The sequence below is a fragment of the Diceros bicornis genome, chromosome 27, assembly GCF_020826845.1.
Source record: "Diceros bicornis minor isolate mBicDic1 chromosome 27, mDicBic1.mat.cur, whole genome shotgun sequence".
NCBI classification, from domain to species: domain Eukaryota; kingdom Metazoa; phylum Chordata; class Mammalia; order Perissodactyla; family Rhinocerotidae; genus Diceros; species Diceros bicornis.
The window spans coordinates 39993111-40014651 of NC_080766.1; the positions used below are offsets into that span (position 1 = coordinate 39993111).

A 21541-nucleotide genomic window follows, 5' to 3' on the forward strand; every position below is an offset into this window, starting at 1 on the left:
AGGAAGACGGCCCTGGGCTAACATCGGTGCCCATCTTCCTCCACTTTATATGGGACGCCGCCACAGCATGGCCCACCAAGCAGTGCGTCGGTGCGCGCCCGGGATCCGAACCAGCGAACCCCGGGCCGCCGCAGCGGAGCGCGCGCACCCAACCGCTTGCGCCACCGGGCCGGCCCCTGTATAATATACTTTATTGGAAAAAATAACTATTTCCACTGTCTTAATTGAAAACGATTTAAAGATATTTCTTTCCTTAAATAGTACCACACGTCTGTGTCAGGCCAAGTCAAAAAGATAAGATATTTTCAAAGCTGGAAGCTTTCAAAGGCTCCAAAAGCTGATTGATCAAAAGGGCATTTTAATCTGTGGCTACTTGGGAAGCAGTAAGCAGCAATGGAGAAGCACGTTCAGAGAGGCATATACTGGCTGTCTAGTCTGAATGAGTGCCATCTCAAAGCCAGAATAGTTATTGGCAATTTATCTGAAAAACTGGGCAGGCTCTCTTGTGAGACTGGGTTTCAAAAGAGATTTCTGGGGCTTGTTTCTGCACAGAAATTCTATCTGAATATATGCTTCTGTTTTCCTATGCTCCATAAAGTACAAAATTGGGCTCAGGATCTTAAAGCTTTCTCCCAACCTTAGAGCATGTGTCACCTGCACCTGCTATGCATCATAGCAATGAGCAGTTTCACTGGATGACAATGAAATCGAATGAGTACCTATGATGATAAAAAAGAAAATTAAAATATGTATTCAACAGAGAGATTGAGCAGTTATTGACTGGTTCATTGAGGATAGGTAAAATGGGAAGGAAGACTATTTTTTGTTTGTTTGTTTGTGAGGAGGACTAGCCCTGAGCTAACATCCAATGCCAATCCTCCCCTTTTTTCTTGAGGAAGACTGGCCCTGGGCTAACATCCGTGCCCATCTTCCTCTACTTTATATGGGACGCTGCCATAGCCTGGCTTAACAAGCGGTGCATCGGTGAGCCCCCGGAATCCGAACCTGTGAACCCCGGGCCGCCGCAGCCGAGCGCGCGCACTTAACCACTGCGCCACAGGGAAGCCCCAGAAGACTATTTTTAAAGAAATAGATTCTAAAAAATAACATGTAGTTCCCCCAATCCCTAAAGGGGTGAAATTCTAATAAATAGATGCAAATTGCAGCATGAAAAATTAAAGTCTATTTAGAACAATATTCCGTCAGAACTGGGTTTGAAATACTGAAGTATTTCCAAGGAAGTTTCAAGGATATACTTCCCAACAGATTTTATAAAGCCAGAATTGGTTTGCATATGTCGGGGATGCTTAGATGTCGCTCTATCTCAAGGAAACTTTTCTAGGCTTTTTTTCCCAGCCATGTGATTGTATGAGACCATGTTGACAGCTTGAGTACAATTTTATTGAATACAAGAGCACTTATACATGCCCACCACACAGAAGTACTCAACAAAGCTCTGATCAACAGGTAATTAAATGCACGTGTCAATGGAACGGGACTGCGCATTCTTAAGCCAACTGTTGGCATCTCCATAATTTCTAACTATGTCATTACAGAGCAAAGAGGTCCACCATTAGGTCATTTAGATAGAACTACGGAAGAATGATTTCCACATCAGTGATTTAAAAGCACAGGCATTTTATCTAACTTCTTCTGGGATAAAAACCATCCCAAAGTGTATAACACACTTTCCTACCTTATTAAGCAGAAGCTTCATTATACAACTTAACCTCTGTTGGATGACTCACAGCCATAATCCATAAAATTTAATTCGACACAACATTTGCTGAACATCCACTATTTCAGCATAATACTAGATTTTCTGAAGGCATAACAGCGACTAGCTGTGGTTCCTGCACTCAGGAAACTGACTCTAGGGGCTCAGCTATGTCCCTGTCTCACAATAATGCATGATATTATGGTTGCACCAAAGGGAGGTTGAAAATCAGTGCTGGGGATCCTTGAAGTGAGATGGAGCCACCTTCCCAAAGAAGGCAGTAGGCTCTCAGGGTGAAGAGTCCAGACCCCAGGCTCAGATACCTGTGGGTTGCAGACTCTGTGTTTTCCTTGCTAAGCTGCATGGTCCTGGCCAGATTGCACAGTCTCCATTTCAATACCAGTGCAATGAAGATAATAATAACAACCCCTTCTGCATAAGGTAACCATCAGAATTAACTGATAAAAAACAGCATTTTAAAAAATGTGAGTCATGGAAGCAATTTCGTGAGTCATGACAATCATTTGAAAAATAAAATAGAGGAGAAAAAAATCCAATAGAACAGAAAATATCAGAATGCATTACGTGTAGTAAGTGTAAGTTTCATTCTGGAAGCTTTTGTTGTGTGTATGTATTGGACTGTGATTATAAAATGTATTTCCTATTGTGAGTCATGAAGAAACAAGTTCAGAAACGGTAGCGAGAAAGCACATAGCGACCAGAATATAGACAGTGCTCAAAAATGGTAGACTAAATAATATAGCATTTAAGTTGAGCCTTAACAATAAACATTTTTACATAAGAAGATGAGAGGAAAAGGCAAGGAGGACCCAATACACACACACACTCATGCACACACACACACACTCATGCACACACACACACACATCTATACACACACACACACCGAGACATGGCATGGCTGAGATATTGGGTGGGGGCAGGTTAGTAGAATATGAGACTGGGCAGGTGTTGGAGCTCGATTGTGGAAATCTGTACAGATCATCTTGAGGATTTTGAATTTTTTTTTAGGTAAAAAGGAAGAAGTCAAGAAATTTGCACAAAGGAGTGACATGATCAGACGCAAGATTTGAAAGAATACTTATGACAGTGATGTGGACAGTGGACTGGGAGTTCAGGCTGGCAGTGGAAATGCTTCTGACCGAGTTTTGGTTCCCCCATCCCCTTGAACCAAGGCAATGGCAGCGGGCATGAAAGGAAGGGAGAGGATTAAAAAGACTTTGCAGAGAGAGAATCCTCACGACCGGATGTCATTTTGCAGATGCTATTTCGTCTGATCATAATGCCCTTTCACCAGGTAAAATTCTCCTCCTGCAAGCCAAGGCTTTATATAGGTCCCATGAAATTATCTCTGACCTTACTGTTTGAGTAACAACCCTGTCGCCTGTGTTCCTATGTCATCCTGTGCTCTGTATTCCACTGTTGTGACCTTCCCCACATCACACAGAACATGATGATCTCTGGTATTATCTGCCCTCCCTACACTAGGAACTCTTCAAAGAAAGACACTACCCTTTGTCACTGCAGTCCCACCGGAGTCATTAGAGCTGTTCTCCAAACAGTCTGGTTTTCCGTCTTCCGGGTACGTGTTAACGTTGTACTTCCTAGTTCCCTTGTAGTTGGGTGAGGCCATGTGACAAATTCTGGCCAAAGACTTGTGCTGGAGCATTTAATGTCTATTGCAGACCCTCCAAAGATTTCTTTCCCTCTGTCATAAAACCCACATGGGTCCTTCTTGGAGTGAAGATAACTTAGAGCAGAGCTATCGCAACTCACAATGGACATGAATGTGAAAGAAAAACAAAACTGTTGGTGTACATGTTAGGCTTGTTTGTTATGCCACATAACTCAGCTTCTCCTGACTGATAAGCCTCAGAACCTGGCTCAGTGCTTGGCCCAGAGTAGTGCTCTACATAGATTTGCTGTGTAGATGAAGAAATGATTTGCTAGCCAATCAGATAATGAGTGGAGAAGGAGAAGAGGCATCAAACGTAGCTCTAAGGCTTTTGGTCAGAGGAAAAAGGATATTGTTAGATTGTGAACTTAGCTGAGAAATGGGAAGAGAAGTGGGGCAAGAATGAATTTGGTCTGGACTTGCCGGATGTGAAGGACTGGTGGGGTCTCCGTGAAGGCGTGGATGGTAGGAAGCTAGAAATATAGGACGAATTGGTTCTCTAAGATTGTCAGGGTTAGGGATAAAAATTTTGAACTCCTTAACTTAAGGTGCTAGTTAAATTATGAGAATAGATTCAACGAGCCATGGAGATAGTAAAGAATATGTAAAGAGAATAAAGGAGGAGTATTGAAAAATGCCTACATTTAAGGGTGGGGTGTTAAGGGAGAGGGAGCAACAAAAGAGAAAGAATAAAAGGATAACGGAAGCTAAGAAAGAATTTAAAAACAAATAGCTATTCCATGGAATGCCACGCTAAAACTGAATAAAATAGGAAGAGTACTAGGAAGAGGTAATGGAATTTTACAACCAGGAGGTCCATGGTGACCTCTGAGCGAGGAATGACAAAAATTGTGATGAATATCCTTATCAATATAGACGGTTGAGTTAGATACTACTTGCCTGATTCCATCATGGCATCATTTTTTGACTTAAGATTCCTGAACATTTCTGGTTCTCTGAAGCCACTCTCTCTTGTTCTCAGTCCCACTATGGTTTTATTAAATGCAATTGTGTGGGAGGATTGGGAGGCAAACGCACACCTGCTACCTTGGACTGAAAGTTACCTGGACCTGGTGAAAGCTACGCTCCTTTTTGCTCAGACTTGCTTAATTCCAAGTTGTGGGCTACATCGTGGAGAGTTCGTTGCCAAAAGTCTTCTTTCGGTTAAGAAGTATACTAGTATATTCTCATTTGCTCATTCAGCAACATCCATTGAGCACCTACTATAATAATGGATAACATTATCCTCTGAAACTGGAATAACTGATGTGGATCACAGCTCATTGATTTTTTTTTTTATTTTTCATTAACGACAAGTTTGTGCTGTCTAATTTCACTTTCTAAGCCCTATGTAAATCAGCTTAGCATTGTAAAGTAGATAATTTCTAGATCCTGGTGTTTATTGAATATACAAAATTTTTAACAGACTGCTTTTATGTGGGGAGGAGCATTAGAGAGGAAAATCCAGCTTAGCTGCTTTCCACCTGGAACCTTACAAGGTTAGCTCACGTCTTTGGATTTCCACGGCTTATCATAGTGTGTGAATTGATCATTCTAATATTATACATTAAAATTAATAGCCACAGTCCAAAAATTATGTGGATGAGGTCCTGAAGCAAATGAACTTTGAGGTTTTGCTACTCGAATCTCTGACTGGGGAGGTCAATGACTGCATTTGCTGGTCCCTCGTGGTGAGGTTCACGTTTACCCAGCCCCACTTTTAGACAACCAGTCTTTTGATGAGTTTACAGTTTCTTGTCTGGCCACACAGTAAGTTTCAAATTCTAATACCTTTTACTATGCTGAATTGAGAGAACACCATGAAACAAACGCCTATTATTAGACGATATATTTTACGTCTTAGAGAAGAGAACTTGGGTCATTTAACAAGGTCCTTTCACAAGGAAGGAGATGAATTAGGGATCTTGAGAGAAGATTGACATCAGCAAGGAGGTTAGCTGAGGGACTCTTATAAAGAAGATTAAATTACAGGGCATGGTGTGTCCTGATTTATCCTCCCATGTTCTACATTCAACTAGGAAATCATTTCAAAGAAAAAAATGTCAGATAGATGAGCAAGGAAAATATACAGAAGTAAGACTGCCCTCTGGTGTTTATTCTGACACACAAGCAGAAATGTAAAACCCTCAGAAAATTTGATAGCATCATTTTCTGCCTTTATTATAGAAACTAAAGATGGGGGGAAAAATCCCCCTTTCTAGTAATTTATATTTTCTTACTGATTCCATTTGAAAAAAACAGAATAATAGGTGGGATTTTCAGGAATCACCTCCAAAGAGAAATGTATTAGCTCTCTCTGATCTTTACTTGTTACAATATTATTTTATTTTAAAAATAGGTCTCGTACGGGAAATCTCCTCACCTCTTGCTCAGGTTTGCTGTCAACCTAAAACTGCTCTAAAAAGTGAAGCCTATTAAAAAAACAGGCCTCCTGGTCTTAAATGAGGTTTGAAATAGATGAATATCAATGTGGCTCCAGAGATGGAATGAAACTGATTCTGGTTCACTTCACTTTATTGAGGACAGCTCTGGGGTTCTTCCAAAACTTAGTAAATTGTCCTGCCCAGAAGACTACAGGAACCTTGTGACAATCATCTCTCTAGATCTATAGTGTTTTCTAATACAGTCAAAAGGCAGCACAGTGACACTCTGTTAGTGATTGTAAGACACCAACTAGGTGAGAAACTCAGTTGTTATTTCCCACCTTTTCCGGTTGGCCTGATCTTATTACTGTCATTTTTGGAAGGATCTTGTTGAGAAGGTACTGGGCGGTCAAATCCCATTGTTCAGTGCACAGAAAGACAGTGGAAATCCCTGAGCAAATCATTTCTATCCATCCTACAGGCTGTTTGATCACCTTTTAAGAAGAGTAACTCGTTTTTTTTTTATTGTATATAATTTGTAGGCTGGGAGGATGGATGCTAATATAGTCCACAGCATTCACAAACAGGAGCTTTCTCACCCAAGTGTCCGTTACTTAGGACTAATTTCAAATAAGCTGGGTTGGGGTTTTTAGATTAGAGATAAAGACTCGATTGGGAAGACAGAATGAGCGTGAGCTGCTGGTGTTCTCTGTACTCTGCTAGTCTCTTTCTGGCTTGTTGGAGTTAAAATAGCAAATGTGAGTCCTTTAGCAAATAGATCAATGGATGATGCAATGAATAACAATAAAGAAGCACTTCATATTCTAGTGGCATATGGGTACTCTTTACTTCAGCAATAATCTTGTCTCTCTGGTGAACATGGTGCTACATTAGGGCTAATGAGAGAATAAGAAGCTACACAGTGTCCAGTGGCTTGCCTCTCTTAGTAGAGGAATGGAATTTCCTAGCACTTCATCTCAGCATCTACGTTGCTTTGCATCTCTGGGCTTTGATGACAGGATTCACCAGGTGAGAATAACAGCATATTTGAAACCAAATAAGGAACCCATAAAAAAGTCCTGGAACCCAAATGTGACTATTTTACATTTAAATCTACTTCAACTCCAGAGGTGCTGCTGCTGCTATATAAACAGCAGAACAAACAACTTGATGTTTTTCAGCAGAGAGATGGACCGATCTCTGCAAGCTGCATACATGCTCTCCCTCGTCTCCCTACTGTTAATCATGCTTGCTGTCTGGGGAGCTACAGGGTCTTGGGGTCCCCTACAGACTCTAAACTTGGGAAATTGTATCACTTGAATTAAAAGATTAACTAAAAAATTAGTTCAGGAATAGTATTCAGCCCTAAAAAAGAAGGACATTCTGACACATGCTGCAATATGGATGAACCTTGAGGACATTATGCTGAGTGAAGTAAGCCAGTCACAAAAGGCCAAACACTGTATGATTCCACTTATAGAAGATATCTAGAGTAGTTAAATTCATAGAGACAGAAAGTAGAATGGTGGCTGCCAGGGGCTAGGGGAGCGAGATGGGGAGTTAGTGTTTCATGGGGACAGAGTTTCAGTTTGGGAAAGATGAGAAGAATTCTGGAAATGGATAGGGGTGATGGTTGCACAACAATGTGAGTGTATTTCATGCCACTGAACTGTAAGTTAAAATGGTAAATTTTATGTTATGTGTATTTTACCCCAATGAAAACCAAATTAATTCTGTACTCACTCCAAAAAAACTTATCAAATGGCTATGCATGTCAAGTTCTATGCCAGGAACTGGGAGATATAAAGATAGCTTAGACACGGTGACTACCTCAGAAGATGTCATAACATTTCTATGAAGACATCATAAATTTTGATGAACCATGTTTGTTTTCTTTTCTCTAAAATTTCCCTTCTTGATATGCTTTTGTCTCTGGTCTTAGAAACAGATTTAACTCTATAATTATTATTCAGTAGTAATAACATTAATGATATACCACACTTTGAAACATTAAGTACTCTAACTTTTATTTCCTTTGCAATGAACTAAGATGACTGTTGTAATTGTGAGGGTCACAGATGCTCATTAAAGTCCCTCAGGTCCAGAACAGGGGTTTGCCGCTGCTCTTTCTCAGTGGGGGATGGGGCAGGGAAGGAAGACGGGGTGGAGGGGGAGCAAAGGGGGAGGGCGGGAGGGAATGCTGAGTCGAACAGCAAAATCAATAGGTGTTGTCCACTGACTATCAATTAAGGCACAATTAAAGCCTCTGGGGTTTGATTTTGATAAGCCGGCTGGCAGTTTTGTGGGAACTCACCAAATAAACAATAATTCCAGACAATCGTGTTCCTCTTAATGATTCAGACATGTATTTTCAAATGAGGTGTAAATGAGGACGTTGCTTTGTATGTGGAGACAACAGAGGAAAAATAAAACCACTGGAAGGACACAAGTAGGTGGGAAATAAAGGAACGAAACTGGCCGAAATGCGCCTCGTGGCTCGTTTCTGGAAGGTGCTGGAAAGGCACTTGGTTATTTACCAACTTACTGTGGGATAGGGGTGGGAGCAGAACACAGTGTACTTTCGGATGATGCCGTTCAGCTTGAGAGGGGGAAGCCAGGACACGAAGACCATGGAGGCTGAGGCCGCCGCTGCCTTGACTCCTGCGGGCGGACCTGGAACTAGAAGAGCCATGCGTTTAGTCACAAAAATGCAGCTTCCACGAAAGCGCTCAGGCCCTCTCTGCCCAACATGACCCCCTTCTCCAGCTGGGCCCAGCCACTCTCTATGCTCAGCTCTTCAACAGTCAGTGTTATGGGCTGAATGTGCCCCCTCAAAATCCGTATGTTGAAGCCCTAACTCCCAGTACCTCAGAATGTGACCTTATTCGGATACAGGGTTTTTACAGAGTTAAAACGTGGTCATTAAGGTGGGCCCCAATCCAGTATGGCTGATGTCCTTATAAAAAAAGGGAAATTTGGACTCAGACATGTGTGTAGAGGGAAGACAATGTGAGGACATGGGGAGAAGATGGCCGTCTACAAGTCAAGGAGAGAGGCCTGGGACAGATTCTTTCCTCACTGCCCTCAGAGGGAACCAACACTGCCCACACCTTGATTTTGGACTTCTGGCCTCCAGAGCTGTGAGACAATACATTTCTATTGCTGAAGACACCGGGTCTGTGGTACTCTGTTACAGCAGCCCTAGGAACTGACAGAGTCTCTCTTTGACCAATGACCTATGAGCCCCCTAGGCCCTGTCCCAGGGCATGTCCTCTAAGAGCCCAATTTTAGCAAGAATCTTGCTAATTCAGTTCAGCCAGAATCCCCTCAATATCTCATCACCCATCAACTTGATATCTGATCAAAGTTCTTATTCTCCACCATCCCACAGGGACTGTCTGATCATCCTAGCCTGCCTTCAGCAAGAATCCTGTTAGATGGATCTAGTCAGAATGCTCCTTATCCCTCATGTTTCCTCTTTGTAATTTTCCATCCAATGACTCCGCCCCTTCCCATCTACTCCTTGGCTATAAATTTCCACATTTACTAGTATTCAGAGACAAGCCCAATCTCTCTCCCCCACTGCACAACCCCATTGTGGTAGACCCTACACCTACACCTTGCGATAGTCCCCCTGAATAAAGTCTGCCTTATTGTTCTTTAATGAGTGTGATGAATAATTGTTTCTTTAACATAACTAGAACAATCAGTTCAAGTGCCTGTTTTCCTGGGAGCCTTCCCTACCCATTTCAGTCCCAGCTGGGGAATTTAGTTTCTGGGTCATTCTTGTTTCTGCTACCGTGTTTGGCTTTGAACAGGCTGGGGATGTACATCTCGCCTCCTGAGTTAGAGAGGAATGAGGGCAAACTATCTCAGTCATCAGAGACCACTCCTCCTTGCCCAAAACACTTTTTAATGTTGACTCTTTGGGGTCAGGAGAGGTACAGAAACATTTTTTATGAGTATGGATTTTTTGTCAAAGATTCATAGTTCGTATAGAAAACAAATTCTCCTCTGTAAACCATCTAAGAAGGCAGAAAATGGTGCTAACAATATTAAGCATAATTTGGGAGTGAGACTGAAAGCACATAGCCCTCCCCCATCCCTTTGTCTTCCAAGTTGAAGAAGGAGGGTGGGGTGAGGCGGGCAGGACACAGAGAGAAGAAGAAAGAACATTAATGCTGCTACAAGAGAAGCCCAAGGATCTTGCTTGTTCCTCACTGGTCTAACTGTCCACGTAGAGAGTGGTTCCCACCTTGATGTAGGTCTTGAAATTCAAGCTAATGTAAGTCCCTTGTGAGCCCCTGGAGGAATCCTTGAGTCTCTTCCTGGTCCAACAACAACATAACTGCTCAGTAAATATCTTTGGAGTTGAGTGTGTGTCTTGTAATTGCCACCTTGACTCTTCTAGTTCAAAACGACAAAACCGACAACTCTGGTGAGAGGTAAATTGGGTTGGACACAGTCACCATTTGGAAATATAAAATCTTGGGATCAGGTTTTGGCCAGCCCTGCTGACAGGAGAGGGTCTAGAAAAGGGAATACACCCAAGTGATGAAGCCTGGATCAAGTCCTTGGGAACACTGCAACGTTGTCCTGAGTATGGAGGGCATGTGTGTGCAAGTTTCCTATAGGTGTGGGCAATAGCCAAGACATCCACAAATCCACAACCTGGTTCAGAGCCTCAAGGGCTCTTCCTGAACACCAAGGATAGAGTGGACATTAGCTTAATATTTCCATCCCAGTGGATGCCCCAGATTAGCCAACACTATCCATTCTTTCTGTAAAGCAACCACCTGGCTGGCATCCATCATGCTGAAGACTCCCTCTGGTCAGCTTCTTTCTAGAAGCCCAGCCACGTGAATGGCTGCTCAACAGGAGTCGGTCATGTATGTGTCCACCCTGTTTGTGACAATTGTACTTGTCTTGGTAATGCAATTTAATTCGTCATGTCAACCAATGAAATGTGAGTGCACAAGAAAGCTGTTTCTATGACAGTTAATGGGATTTCTTTGTACAAACTTTCTTAAAGGGAAGTTAAAAAAAATAAGGTCCAATTAGGTTTGGGGCAAGACTATTGAGAAGAATGGGACACATGGCAAAAATCATGACAAACAGATAAAAAAAATGCATGCAAAAAAATTGTTGGCAAGTGGCAACCTGCTTTTACTCTGTTTTCAAGAAACTTAAACGGAAATTGAAGATGATCCACGATGAATACAGTTCATGGAATAAAAAATGACGCAGAAATCTAATCTCTTAACCCAAAACGTAAAGAAATGAGCCTGACTCATTTGATTAGAGAATTATTAGAGAATCAATCTATGTACTTTAAGTTGAAATATAATGTCTCCTGGTCACTGTAGAGTTTAGTGATTCCTTGTTTTAACTGATTATTTCTATTAACTTGTCTTGATCACATCGGTTCAAAGGCCTTTTTCTGCACTTACTACCGAAACTGCCACCTGGCTCCACATACACTGACTTATGATCTATCTGGTGCAGTCTTTCCATACATGGTTATTAGAAATTTGTACAACAAAATAATAACTATATAGACACTAAGGAACAAGACATTCTGGAAAAGTTTTCTGGATTGCTGAGCCAATACATTAAGAGCTAGAATTTAAAATTTTAATTCTGGCTTGGATTATACCACAATGGTTAAACATGTGGGTCCAGCAGCCCCATGCTGGCTTTGTCAACCTCTACCACTTAGTTCTCTGTCTTGAGCAAGTTCATTACCTTCTCTAACAAGCCTTAGCTTCCTCATCTATGAAGGGGAAAGAATAATTGTACCTATTTATGTTTTACTAGTAGGATTATGAGAGGTAAATCAAGCAAGGAATTTATATGGAATTCGGAGCACTAAATAAATTCCAGCTATCATTTGTAATAACCATCATCATTTCCTTACTTTACACATCACTAAAGCATCCTAGCCTTTACCTTATGACTCAGTGTTGAATTATAAATACCAAATGTTGACAGTTGCAGAAGACAGAGACGGTGTAGGACAGTCTGTCTGGGACATGTTTTCTTAAAACATTCCTAGTCATCAGATTACATTTTGGTAATCTGCTTTTTTCTCATGAAGGTGTAGGCAAGCTTGGGCTTTTCAAGAATTCCTGGCCACTGTTGAGTGAATTTCTGACTCCAGATTTGATGGGTTGAAGTAAAGAACACAGCCCAAGAGAACATCTCTTCTACACTCTCCCAATTTGCCTGGGCCTACCTTCTGAGTTGCAGACACTTATTTTTCACATATCCACTAGCCACTGGCATCTCCACTCTAACTCACAGGCACCTTATACCTGCCATGTCCAAAACACGGCTCACCATCATCTCTCCCAAGTCTGCCTCCTCCCCCATTTCAGGAAATGCACAGCCCTCTCCTCAGCTGCAAGAACCAGAACCTAGAATTCTCTTCCCACCTCCCTCCTCCTCAGTGGATGTGTAAGTTTGGTGTGCCCTTTAGACCTCCTGGTGGACATGCCAGGTCAGTGTTTGGGCTCTCTTCCCAGCTCGATGTTGTTCTACAACATTGGATCCCTTTTTAGGTCCCCAGAAGTGGTCCACTTCTCCCACCCAAGGCCATTGTCACATGCTGATCTAGGGCTTTGGGTTCCTTTTTGTCTGAAATCATTTCCCACCTTCCACCTTTTCCTTGGCAACTCTTACTCATTTCTCAGGTTCTACTAAATATCACTTCCTTGAGAAAGTCTTCTCTGACCACTAGCCTAGGTTAGGTCAGGGCTCCCATATTCTCCTTCAAGACTCTTCTTCATAGCACTTGTCACAATCCACTCAGGAGTGATTGGTAAATATCTCTCTCTCCCACCAGCCTATGAGCCCTGCCATGCCCATCCTGTTCTCTTCTGTATCTCCAGTGCCCAGGCCAGTATCTGGAACATACTAGATCCACAGGAGAGATTTTATAAGTGGAAAAATGATTTCATCAACTAAAGTGTGGTAGGCAGAATTCTAAGGTTGTGCCCAAGATTCTTGCCCTCTGATGTACATCCCTGTATAATTCCTTCCCCTGTCACTACGGTGGGCGGATCGCTCCCATGATAAGATTACACTATGTGGCAAAGATGAAGGGATTTTGCAGACATAATTAAGGTCCTAATAAGTCAACTTTGTGTTAACCAAAAGGAGAATATCCTGGGTGGGCCTGACCTAATCAAATCAGCCCCTTAAAAGAGGGTCTAGAAGTCAGAGACAGAAGAAGTCAGAGAGATCTGAAGTGAGAGACACTCTCCCGCTGGCCTTGAAGAAGCAGATTTCCATGCTGTGAAGCGGCCAGATGACAGGGAATAGTAGGGTGGCCTCAGAGCTGAGGAGACAATCTCAGCCCTACAACCACAAGGAACTGGATCCTGCCAACAACCAGAGAGCTTGCAAGAGGACCTGATCCCAGATGAGACCACAGCCCCAGCCAACATCTTGATTTCAGGCTGTGAGACCCTGAGCAGGGGACCCAGCTAACCCGTCCCTGGACCTCTGACCCATGGAAATGGTGAGATAATAAATCTGCATTGTTTTAAGGTGCTAAGTTTGTGGTAATTTGTTGTACATCATAGAAAATAAATTCATACAGCTAAGTCCGCTAATAATGTAACTTAATGTAAAATATCAAAGTCAGTGTTCTGAAAACTATTACCTTGGTTTGAAGTATGACAAAAGTCTAAGTACCCACACAGATACTTCAGTCAGCTTCATTTCTGTCATCATTTTTCTGGTCTTGGTGATCAGCCACAGGTAGGTGTGCATATATGGTGTGTATGTGTAGTGTGTGTATGTGTGGTTTGTGTGGTGTGTGTGTGTGGTGTGTGTGAGTGTCCATGTGTGGTATGAGTGTGCATGTGTGGTGTGTGCGTGTGTGTGTGTGTGTGGAGGGGGCGGGGTGTGTGGTGTGTGTGTGGTATATGTGTTTGGTATGTGTGTGTGTATGCGTGCGTATGCAGATGTGGTCCACCATGTTGGCCAGATCCACCTGAGCCCCAAACTCTACAGTCATGTCTCTAAGCCCTGAGCAGATGACATGATATTGAATGGACACATCCGCAATCAACACTATCATCATAGCCGAGCAACACATACAAGTCTCTCTTATCTTTCTATTTCCACAGGACTCCAATATTTCTGGCCTTTGCTCTCACTAGAGCAATGGTTTCCAAACACTCTTTAAAGCAGACAAATCCTTTAACTGAAGTATCAAGTGGGAAACCAATATATAACACAGTGGAAGTGGAGTGGCTCTTCTTGAAGCAGAGTGGAGAGCATGGAGCCCCCTCCAACTCCGGGCCTCTTGCTTACCACTGAGAACCTCTGAGGCCCTCCCAGGGGACTTGGATGTCATAGGAACCTGTATGAGAACCGTTACAGTGGAGGGAGCTTTGAAATCCACATGGTCCAAGGCCTTCTAGCGCATCCTGGTCTGTTGTGCTGCTAGTGTACCTGTTCCTGCACAGAGCATGACACAACACTGCCATATGCTATAGGACTCTGGATTACTAAGCATTATTGACATTGATTAATTGATTGGCAGGCCTTCCATGGCACATAATGTCTTCATTGTGTGTTGAGGGGCAGCACTGCTGGTGGTTAGGCAAATAGACACACACACACAAACACACAGAGTCCACTGTTTTTAAGGTGTATCGAGGTGTGGTTATATAATCACCTGATAACACACCATCCATGCCTTCGAGAGAATGTATAGCTCAAGATACGGGTGGCCAGGGGATTCACAGATATCCTTAAGTCTGTTTATTTTTCACTCAGTCTTAGCTCTATTTTCTGATGTCCCACCAAGCAGATTGTTAATTCACAGGGGGCAGGGAGCAAGGACCACGTTACACCTCCCGCTGGCCTTCTTCCCACACAATGCCTTACAGAGATATGTGCATTAGTGATGTTCTCAGTAAATGTTTGAATATAACACAAACATCTCTATTTATACATATAGAACGTTTACTTTTGCATAAAAGGATGAGTGCTGAATCTACTTTATGCCTGTAGAATGAAAATACAGTGGGAAAATTAATAGTTTACATTTTGTTTGTGTTCTTGTTCCCCACGGCTTTGCTCAGATTATAACCTCAGCAAATAAAATGGTATTAGGATTTCACAAATGGTTTAGAATTCAGAATTAGTTGTCTTGTGTTCAAAAACAGAAAGCCAGATCAGCAAATAATCGTTTGTGTTCTTGTAGCACAATACGGGTACAAGTTCTCATTGATCGAGCAGTCTTGGGAAGAGAATCTGAAACTTGAGCAATCCTCACAGACTCCAAGATAGGTCCATGGACCAGAGACTATATTTATGGATCTGAGACTATGTCTAGGGATCCAAGAATATGTTTATGGACCCAAGAACATGTCCATGAACCTAAGAATACATCTATTGGCCCAAGAATCCTTATAGAGGTGGAGAAACTACTTAAGGCACAAAAAAATTGTTCTCTAAACAAATATTTCAATTGCAAATTACACCCTGAAGAAGTAAACTTTTTGTCTGCTTTATTTTTCAATTCTATTTATTTAATCTATTTTTATGTATTTATTGTTTTATTCTACTTTTGTCTTTCATACTAGCAAGTGATAAATTTTTCCTTTTTAAGATGATCAGTGACCTAACAACACAATTTAAAACTTTAGGCCCCCTAACACTGAAAGGTTAAGGACCCCAGTTTAAGAAATGTGTTGGGCATAGAAGACTGAATTGAATACACTAATTGTTGTTAGTGTATTAGTATTTCTTGTGAGAACATCAATAAACACCGAAACTTCAATCTGGCCTAGAATAGTGCCTTATTGAAGAAGAACTTAATAAATGTTAGCAATTATTTTTTTACTGGAATTTTATCCACATTTTTAAATAATTTAATTGAAGTTGGCAGCATAATCCAAACTTCAAAACTATCAGACTTCATAGTAGAAATCTAAACAGAATCCATATTCTTAATTTGATTAAGCATTCCTTCTATGATAATTAGCCTTTGTCCCTTTCAATCAGACACAAAGCTGCATTCAGTTCTATAAATGCCTATTTCTATTAGGTAATGAGTCTATAAAGGTGGCTGGCACAATTCTTCATCATTTCTAAATTAATGAATTTTTCATGTGAATCTCAGAGATAAGCTCATTATTAGACCAGTTTTGCTCTCCTTCCATCTAATCTCTGCTCTGCTTCTTTTTGAAAATGCTGATGATTTATCTCAAGTAAATACTGACATTCAGTCCTGCATCACTCTTTGTCCCACACTCCAGCACCAGTGGAATTCTTCACCTCCTCCCTGGGGTAACTGGTATACCCAAGGCTGCACCTTCCACGATCAATCACATCTCCAGGTACTGTCAGCATCGGATATGAAAGCAGAGAATAATTGATTGAAAAATTAGACTTTGGGTCTCAGGGTCAAGTTTTGAGACAGAACTCTATGATTTCTAAAATTAGAGGATTAATTAAAAATTGATCCAAAATTGCCAGTCAATAAGGAGCTGTGGACAGCCTTTCCTTCTTATTGGATTTCTGTACTTTCTTCTGAAAAATGCTGGTGTCAAATTTATGTTGCTGATCAATTTTCTCTTTAAGTAATAATTCCAGTGACATTTGTGTTATTGCTTAGCAATGCAAAAGAATGTTCCACCCCTGCTCTGAAGGAGTGGAGATCAAATAATCGAACGTCTAGTGTCAAAAACCTTCCCACTTCACGTCAAGCTAGGTGTTTGCACACATCACTTGACTTTTTATATCTTAATTCTGTGCAGTCTGATCACTGTGTCAATTTTGTACATGAGTTAAGTTTAGAGAAGGCTAGGTAAGGTACCCAAAGTCCCAAGGGCAGCAGGTGACAGAGCCAGCATCTACACATGGCTCTTTGTCTATTACATTTTAAAAAATTAAATTATGGCCATCTTTGCTCAGGACATAGCTTTGTAGATCTCTTTATTAATGTGTGACTTCCTAATGGCATTGCGTTTTGACCTTAGATTTCCCTAAATAATTCAATTTCTTTGAGCAGAATTGGCTGACACCTGCACATTCCTGGGAAGAATTACCTCTGTGTTCTAGAAAAACTAAAGCTAATGAGGATTAATCTGTGTGCAATTTCTATAATGCAAGAGGGGCTAGAGAGACAGTGAAAATAACCTGTGAAGGTGGATGGACTAGATTGCCTGGGAGAGCAGGGCTTGGTTTGCTGAGGTGAGAGCAAAGAGTGAGTGGAAGATGGCATGCTGTGAATGTCAGGGAAGTGTGGTTAGGGAACAGAAAGGCAGAAGAGAAGAGTCTCTCCAGGCCTCTGAGCATGAGTCCATGGCTTTGCTTCCACAGGACAGATATGGGGTGGAACCATACCATGTTTCATATTATACCTAGTGAAGGAGTTTTCGTAAATATCAAACCTGCCAGTACATCGGGGGGTCATGAGCAATGGGTCACAGCTCTCCCACTCCCACCCTGCCCAGCTCCTGGGGAACAGATCCTGGCAAGAAGAATAAATTACAAAGCCAAAATCAGCACAGAATTTGGGTACTCTGGTGTCACATCTCAACCCTATCTCTGGTATAATTTTGTGCTCTGATTTGGAGGGTTCTACAGGGGTATCAATTTGACATCAGTTGCTCCTTCCTTTATTAGGGTGGAGACCGCTTTTCCTACTATTGCTATAATGTTTATTAGAACTGACACTGTTCTTCAAACAGGCTTGGATATGGGCCCTCAGAGTTTCCCTTAACATAACACAAAAAATGACTTGACATGTAGTTTTTGTAGGTTTGGGAAATAGTCACACGGCCAAGTCCAAATTGTGTGGAACAGCAGGAATTAACTGTCTGAACCAAAATGCTCCGTGAATTAAAATTTTACTAAAACATTATGAGCTCTTCTAAGAAATTAAAAAAAATTAACATGAAACTCTCAAATTAAGGGTTTATTCTAAAGTTGGCATAAAATAATATGACTTAGACAATTACATAATTTTCAAATGGAAGGATGGAAATAATCAAAGCTTACACTAGTAGCTAAAGAGTCACTAAAATTATTCTTATGGGATACAAAAACAGGCTAGTATTACAGCTCTGGAGAAAAGGCATTTTTGTTTAAAATAAGACTTGGCCAAAAAAAAAAAAAAAGTCAAAAGAAAGAAAAAAGAGAAAAATTATAGGGGAAGAGAGAGTCAATGGATAAATTGAACAAAGGTGACAGAAAGTTGATGGCCTGAACTGGGCTGGGATATTTTGGGAGGGCAGCAAAAGGCTTGCACGGAGCAAAGCCAAGAACAGCCTGAGGAATTAATGGTGAGCTCTCTGACCTGGCCTTCCCAACAATAGCTTCAGCCTGGGAATGCTGCCACCTAGCAGGAGCCTCGAGTGTCCCTTGTATTTCAGACAGGCACTGGGAGTGCCACCCACACCCGCCCCATTTCTCACCATCCTCTTTGGTCCGGGTAAAGATCTGCTCACTTCTGACGCCATCCCCGGCGCGAGTGAAGGCCAAAACCTGGATGCTGTAGTTGGTGTATTTCTCCAGCCCGTCCAGCTCCAGGGAAGGCTGCGTGGTGGTGACGTTTTTAATCTCACCCAGCTCTGGAGGACAAGAAGACACGATCCAGTTACCATGGCTATGGGCACCTGCCTTCCCCTGCACTGTGCTTGCTGCCCAGCACGGGCCACATACATCTATCTGTCACACCCTGAAATTACTCAAGGGGGCTGGGCACAGCCTTCGTGTGACACTGACAGTGCATGAGATTTGGACAAGATCATTCACACCAAACTACCACAGGACACCGGGTGGAACACTGGTCTGAAAAAACAGAACGATTCACTCCAAGTTAAGTGTTATAAACCAATGCCAGCACGGTGACGGCCACTCCCGCAGAGTCCTCCAGCAGTAGCTGACCAAGCATGTCCCTCGCACCTTGACCCCAGGAAGCATAGGACGATAGATTGCCCCCTCTGTAGATAACATTTCTAACTGCTCATCAAGAAGCATCTGTAAGTCCAGTTTTGTTAAAAAAAAAAAAAAGCATACTTCTACTTTAACATACATGTATTTTTAAGTATCTAAGTTCTGAAATATTTGAGCTGAGATAAGGTGGCTCGGCAAACTCCTCCTTTTACCTGGAGTCAACTCCCTCAGCATCCTTGCTGAAGTGACATGCTGATGTGTCAGAAACTTGGTGTTGGCTAAAAATGCTTCGTTTTCTGGAGTGGGATCAGCTAATAATATTCAAAGATGGAACGTTTTGCTCACCCATCTTAGGCACATTATACACGGCAATTTGAGAAAACTTACAATGATGTGTTGAATATCTCTATGGAGGCTCTGGATTTTGAAAGGAGCCACCTACAAAGCAGCCAGAGCAGGAGAGAGAGGCCTGAAGAACTGCTCACCCCTAGGGCAAGTGGCCGTTTGTGGAATGTTTGGTACTACCTGCATGCCTGGAGTGCCCGGTTACTAAGAGAACTGGGTGGGAGGTGGAGGTCCAGGAGGGATTCCTCCTTGGGTGACTGGCCATGGTGAAGGCCACTTTTGCATGCATTTAGAAAGCAATAGAGCTGCCTGTCAGCCTCTCTTGCTCTCTCTTTCTTTGGTAAAAATAGCTGACATGCCCAGTATGCTTACTTAGGTGCCAGCACTGTTCTAGGTACACATGTTAACTCTTTCAACCAGCACAGCAATCCTGTTATTTCCACAACCCATTCATTTTACAGGTGAGGAAACTGAGTCAGAGAGGGGGTCAATATTTTGCCCAAGGTCATGGAGCTTAGCCTAGTGGCGGAGATTATGGGCTGTGGTGCCACAGTGCGTGGCCTCACGTCCACAGTCCACGTTCTCAGCCGCTCTGTGGTGGTTACTCTGTGGAACTGTCACATTGGCCAGATCACATGGACTCTCTGCCAGCTTGGTTTTCTCCTCCTGCTCTTTGTCTTTCTTTTCTCTTGTTCTTCTAGCATATTGCACAAATGTTTAGAGATTAACGGCCACCTATTTTGTGATTATGATGACTGTGGAGAGTCTTTTTTTATCTTTGTGTCACCAAAGGATCAGGGTTGAACTAGACATAGGAGAAAAGTTAAATTTAAAATAATGCATGGGGTGGCCAAGCCTTGTCACACACATGCCAGGGCCCCTGTGTGTGGCAAGGGTTGTGAGAGGAGAAGGGAAATGGACACATGAGGGATGTTGGGTCACAGACACAGCCCCGGACTCCAACATGAGCCAAAGGCTGCTTACCACCCTGAGCAGAATATGGGCGAGTTCTGGGGGCAGGATGCTCTGCTAGGGGGACAAAGGGAAAGAAGGGCACCCCCACAGACGCCTTTGGCCTAGTGTCTTCTGGGGAGGCCAGCAGGCTGCAGACTTTTAGGGGCCATGATTTGGAAACCTCCAGAGATGGCTTACAAAAATGAGAAAAATGTTTGCTCATGTATGTGGCCACTATGCATTAAAAATCCCAGTAATTGTTAGCCCCAGATGGGTTAGAAATTCTCCCCTCTGAAGGAAGGGCTCACCCTGGGTGACCTTCGGGTCTCGTTCCATTATACTATTCATTTATAGTTTTAATTTTCCTGAACATAACTAATATAGCTCAATTGGGTTAGGATAAAAAACTCAAATGCTAATGGGAAAAGTTTAAGTATAGACCTTAACAAGATCTTTTCAGATTTAGAAACTTCTACATTGTGCCAAAGATTTCACACACACACACACACACACACACACACACACACACACACGCAATCAGGGAAAAATGCAACTAACAGGAGGGGTTACACAGGGGCTCTGTGCCAGAGGCTGGTTATGAGACCTTGACTAAATCATTCGACCTCCTGGGGCCTCTGAGTGTTTTTATCTTTAAGAAGGACCCAGGGGTCTCTGCCTCACAGAGAAAGGACCCTCTAATATCACGATGCGAGAGAGAGTAGTGCCAATTCAGCAGTGCTGTTCCTGACTAAGACACAGTGACGAGGAACAGAGTGGTTAAGAGAGAAGGGCAAAGTGGAACACTGATCTTTCTGAAAGAAAGCAACCATTAAGACGAAAGAATTACATCTGCTCATGAATTACTATACCTATTAGAATTAATATTTGGATGTTTATTCACATTGGGGATCATATTGTCTTAATGAACTAATTTATCATGAACCATGAATACGATTGCAGCCAAAACCCTCATTCAACATTATCCCCCAGGGATTTCTAAAACTACCTGGGGGCTTGAATCAACTTTCCACACAAGTGCCTTGTTCTCTCTGATGGAACGGTGTTCTCTTGACTAGTAGATACTTGATGATTAGAAGATATGGAGGAAATAAGAAGGAAAATTATAAATAAAGCCAAATGCAGAACAGCATGCCTCATTTGGCAATTTTTTTAGCTTTTGTTTTTCTTATGGCTTAACCATGGATTTCTATCACTTACCTTTCACGGCTCCAAAAGGGTTATTTAAAAAAAAAAAAAGGAAGCTAAATAATAGTGCTTAGTTGAAGTTATGAGTAAAATAATATGAAATAAAAGTATAAAATAAATTCAGAAATCATACTACTTCTAATACAAATTTTAAAAAACTTTATATTTTAAAACAAAATAGTTTTACGAATTTATTTATACCCTCCCTCATTCTCAAAGCGTTTTAAGGCAGAAACCAAAATAGGGGTGGAAATAACTTCAGAAGCACCCCCAATGCTCCCCCAACACAGCAAATACCCTGGTTGGTGCCTCTATGTT

At 42.1% G+C, this 21541-nt stretch overlaps 1 protein-coding gene across 2 annotated transcripts in view; it reads right to left on the reverse strand.

Annotated features, from left to right (window-relative positions):
* DSCAM (DS cell adhesion molecule) overlaps window positions 1–21541 on the reverse strand; it is a 625552-nt gene that overhangs the window by 78393 nt on the left and 525618 nt on the right. For both annotated transcript variants that reach the window (XM_058523126.1, XM_058523125.1), the window contains 2 exons: window positions 18238–18393; window positions 8343–8476 (listed from right to left, as the gene is read on the reverse strand). In XM_058523126.1, coding sequence (XP_058379109.1) covers window positions 8343–8476; window positions 18238–18393 — 290 coding nt within the window. The remainder of the gene's footprint in view (window positions 1–8342; window positions 8477–18237; window positions 18394–21541) is intronic.